This window comes from Manis javanica, chromosome 14 (genome assembly GCF_040802235.1).
Source record: "Manis javanica isolate MJ-LG chromosome 14, MJ_LKY, whole genome shotgun sequence".
Classification (NCBI taxonomy): Eukaryota; Metazoa; Chordata; class Mammalia; order Pholidota; family Manidae; genus Manis; species Manis javanica.
Genome location: NC_133169.1, coordinates 48,590,323 through 48,592,899, shown reverse-complemented (window position 1 = coordinate 48,592,899; position 2,577 = coordinate 48,590,323). Strand labels below are relative to the sequence as shown.

Here is a 2,577-nt window from a genome sequence, read left to right as displayed (position 1 = left end):
TAAGTAACATAGAAGCTATGTAAAGGGAATAGTACAGTGCTCAGCACTTAGCAAACCCTCAATAAAACACAGTTTTAACCAAGAAGAATTAAGAAATAGAGTGAATTTACTTCAAGGTCTTTATAAATAATTATTAATGACAATAATAGCAATGTACTGTTTCTTCATAGGGGTTTAGATTTACATGTAGTGATCCTGGTGAGGTAGGGTCAGTCTCACGATACTCATTTATTGATGAGGAGACAGACACTCACAAAGGGTGACTTACCAATGTTATACGAACAAAAGATGGCAGAGCCAGTCACCAGTTGCCCACACCCTTCAGTGCTGGCTGCCGACCCTGCAGAGGTCCAGTCCCCTCCTCAGGGCTCCCATCACCTCCCGGTTCCTCAAGCTGTAAATGAGGGGGTTGAGCATAGGGGTAAGGACCGTGTAGAAGATAGAGACCACTTTGTCATGGCCTGGGGCCCGGTAGCGCCTGGGCCTCAGGTAGATGAACATGGCTGCCCCGTAGAAGAGAGAGACGGCTGTCAGGTGGGAGGAACAGGTGGCCAGAGCCTTTTTACGGGACTGAGCAAAACGCATACGAAGCACAGCTCCCAGGATGCGAGCGTACGAGGACACGATGATGGAGAAGGGGAGAAGCAGCATGAAGACACAGCAAGCAAAAAGCAGGCTGTCAAAAAGGGATGTGTCTGCACACGCTAGTTTCAGTAAAGCTGGCACCTCACAGAAGAAGTGGTCCACACTCCTTGAGCCACAGTAGGGCAAGCTCATGGCCGCCACCATCTGGATCATCCCATCTAGGATACCAAATGACCAGGAACTACCAGCAATCTGGAGACAGACCCTCGGGCTCATGAGGATGGGATAGTGAAGTGGGCGGCTGATGGCCACATAGCGGTCATAAGCCATGAGTCCCAGCAGGAGCCCCTCAGATCCCACAAGAGAGACAAAAAATCCAATTTGTATGCCACAGCCCACAAAGGAGATGGACTTCGTCCCAGACAGGAAGTTGGCCACCATCTTTGGCACAATGTTACAAACCAGCATGAGGTCCATGAGGGAGAGCTGGCTGAGGAAGAAGTACATGGGGGTGTGAAGGCGAGGGTCTGTGTAGATGAGGACGATGAGGAGCACATTCCCACAGAGGGCCGCTGTGGAGACCAGCATAACCACAGAGCAGAGGACAAGGTCAGCTGGACTGTGAGAAAAGATGCCCAACAGGATGAAGCCGTCTGTGGATGATTGGTTCAACCATATACCCATGGCTCAGTTGTTCACGATCACCTGAGAACATGGACAGAGAAATTCTGGGATTGAGTGACATGTCTTTATCACTGAATTATTCTTCTTCAGTCAGCTATAGCTTTTGTAATTCATAAAAGCTCAACAATATATGCTTAGGGATATGATGATGCTCTTCATATTCTCATGACACAGATGGTTGGATTTTTTCCAACTCATACAATTGGACCACATATATATATATCTGTATGTATCCAATTATTTTATGTGTCATGGACTATTGGACAATCCTTTGTCAGGTAAAATATTGGCTTTTCCATATGACACTGGCTGTTTTTCACTGGGATTACAGGGACTCAGTAAATGATCTCTAACAGGACTTGGACCATTTCACGCCCACAAGATAATTTCTATGTGTTACAATAAGGGCAGTCAATAGAGACTTGAGATATTCTTTATTTTGCTCAGGCCAAATATCTTGAAATCATTTCCGTCTTTCAGTTAATGTCTTTCATTCTCCAGATCTATATCTTAGATTAGAAAAGCCTCTTGATTCTACGTTCAGAGCATTTCAGAATCCAGGGAACTCTTATCACCTTCCTGCAGCTGCCCTGGTCCAAGCTGCCATCCTCTCAGATGGATTATTACAGGCCCCCACCCAGTATTTGGGGTCTCTCCTTGACTCTATTCTCATAAGAGTTCAAATGATTCTGCTAAAATATGAGCCATATGATGTAACTATGCTGAAAGTATGTCAATGATTTCACAAATTACTCCAAATAAGGCCTAAACCCTTTTAGTGGCAGACAAAGTCTTACACAACACACACACAACACACACACACACATACACACACACACACAAATGCCAGTATCTCTGACATTGCTTCCTGCCATGCTCCCCTGGCTCACTCTGCTTCTTTGAATTTTCATGAACAAACAGACACACTTCCACCTTTAGATCTTTGCATTTTCTTCTCTTTGGAATGCTCTTTCCCCAAATTTCCATCTCTTACCTGCTTCATTTCTTTACTCAAATGCCAACCTCTTTAGAGTTGCGTTCTGTGAAAGTCATTAAAACCACAAATGTCTTGCCCTCTCAGCCCCATCTCTGATTTTTTTTCCACACAATACTTATACTGATTAACAAACACATGATTACATTTGTTTATTTTTATTGTCTGTCTCATACCACTAGGACATAAGTACGATTTATTGTTCTCCTTTCATTGGCAGACCTTAGAATGGCTGCCTGACATTGTATAACCTTAATATACAAGTGTTACTGAATAAAATAATACACAGTAAAGTGGTATGGTGCAACTTCAAT

General features: G+C 44.0%; 1 protein-coding gene across 1 annotated transcript; it reads right to left on the bottom strand.

Annotated features, from left to right (window-relative positions):
• Positions 1-321: 321 nt before the first annotated feature.
• Positions 322-1,269, bottom strand: LOC118969031 (olfactory receptor 2V1). Its single transcript, XM_037001930.2, has one exon. The coding sequence runs from the start codon at positions 1,267-1,269 to the stop codon at positions 322-324; it is 948 nt and encodes a 315-aa protein (XP_036857825.2).
• Positions 1,270-2,577: the final 1,308 nt, after the last annotated feature.

What these genes read in the sequence shown, in the direction of transcription:
- LOC118969031 (XM_037001930.2), bottom strand. Translation starts at nt 1,269, where the DNA reads ATGGGTATATGGTTGAACCAATCATCCACAGACGGCTTCATCCTGTTG.